This window comes from Etheostoma spectabile, chromosome 13 (genome assembly GCF_008692095.1).
Source record: "Etheostoma spectabile isolate EspeVRDwgs_2016 chromosome 13, UIUC_Espe_1.0, whole genome shotgun sequence".
Lineage (NCBI taxonomy): Eukaryota > Metazoa > Chordata > Actinopteri > Perciformes > Percidae > Etheostoma > Etheostoma spectabile.
Genome location: NC_045745.1, coordinates 21,356,867 through 21,358,277, shown reverse-complemented (window position 1 = coordinate 21,358,277; position 1,411 = coordinate 21,356,867). Strand labels below are relative to the sequence as shown.

The window sequence follows — 1,411 nt, the reverse complement described above, 5'->3', positions numbered from 1 at the left end:
AGGACATTCAGAAACCCGTATCTCACTCAAAACAGCATGGGTGTTTGTTTTTAAGTTTGTATGTGTGTGGAAGCACCATAGACACAAAATAACACCCCAAATCCCAGACAAAGTGATTTCTTTCATAATATGGGCACTTTAAATAATTGAGTGAATGCAGATTCACCACCAACACCAGTTATCCGTTACTGTCCATATTTGTTACTCCATACTTGAGGCAATGATAAATACAGCCCACGGCTAAGGAAGGACAATCAGAAACAGGAAGTGTCATTCTGTCACCTACTGCGGTTAGGACACACACAGACTCTAGACGTCTTATTCAAGTAAACTATGTCTTGATTCTGTTGATCAAAGTGCCAATAAATGCCAATGTTCATTTCCAGCGTCTGTTCTCTGAAGATACTTGGTTGGCAGAACAATCACATCCTCTGATTCATTAACAATCTGTCGTAGGTACACTGTGTGCCTTTCCTGCTGTGCCCCCTCAAGATGCATAAAAAAGGTGGGGGAAGCAGCAGAGTGCATATAAGAAGATGATTATGGCATCTGGCAGACATTGCACATGGAGCAAAGGGAAGGAAACGTCTTCCTGCAGCCACTGACTCTGCTGCTATGTTATCATATCCTTCCCTTTAAGTCATCATGGGAAAACCACATTCCTTTCACTGTAACCAAATACTGGAAAGCCTGGCAAATGAGAATATGACATGTGTCAAGACAAGATATAAAAAAGGGACTGTCCAAGTACGTTTCCAAGTCAAAATGGGCAACCACTCACTGACATTACTGAACTAAATCAGACTCTAGCAGCCTTCATTAGTCATCTAATTAAATATGTTGACACAGAAAGCCTGAGTTCTAAACACAGTGTTACTTACAGCTGATAAATTTCCCCCTGAGAGATTACGGAGTTCTCGGTGAAATGAGGTTTCATCTTCACCACGCAGCAGGCGCAGAAGCAGCCGCCGGATGAGCTCCGCGGCGCGGTCACAACACCGGGAGGCATCGCTCTGGATGCAGACGCGGGCTAGTTATCGATAGTCGCTTTGGTGGTTTGAACGGGGTCACTCCACACTGCCAGTAAGATTAACGTTAGCGTTAGTTGTGAAAACGCAGAACGAAGTTTTACTTTCATATGTCGCTTTTAATAGACATCTAGGGTTTATGAAATTGTCCCTCAAAAACGATTTAAAACAAGAGATTTCATAAATCGCGGTAATAGGCTATAGCATTAGAAACGGCCAAAATGTTGACATGTTGAGCACATGCTCTAGTGATGCTTCGTTTGCTTGCGGCAGGCTGCGGTAAAAAACTGCCATGGGAGGGGAGGAGACAAACATGGTCAAATCGGTGAAAACAGCCGTACGTCAAAGACTGTATGAGGGATTATTAGTGCCACAGTGAGAAG

At 43.4% G+C, this 1,411-nt stretch overlaps 1 protein-coding gene across 1 annotated transcript in view; it reads right to left on the bottom strand.

Moving 5' to 3' along the window:
- The window catches only part of ssh2b (slingshot protein phosphatase 2b), a gene marked incomplete at its 5' end in the record, with an annotated part of 11,293 nt that extends 9,882 nt beyond the window's left edge, over positions 1–1,411 (bottom strand). Inside the window, 1 exon segment of the mRNA XM_032534332.1 lies at positions 882–1,411. Within this exon segment, the coding sequence (XP_032390223.1) occupies positions 882–1,009 (128 nt within the window).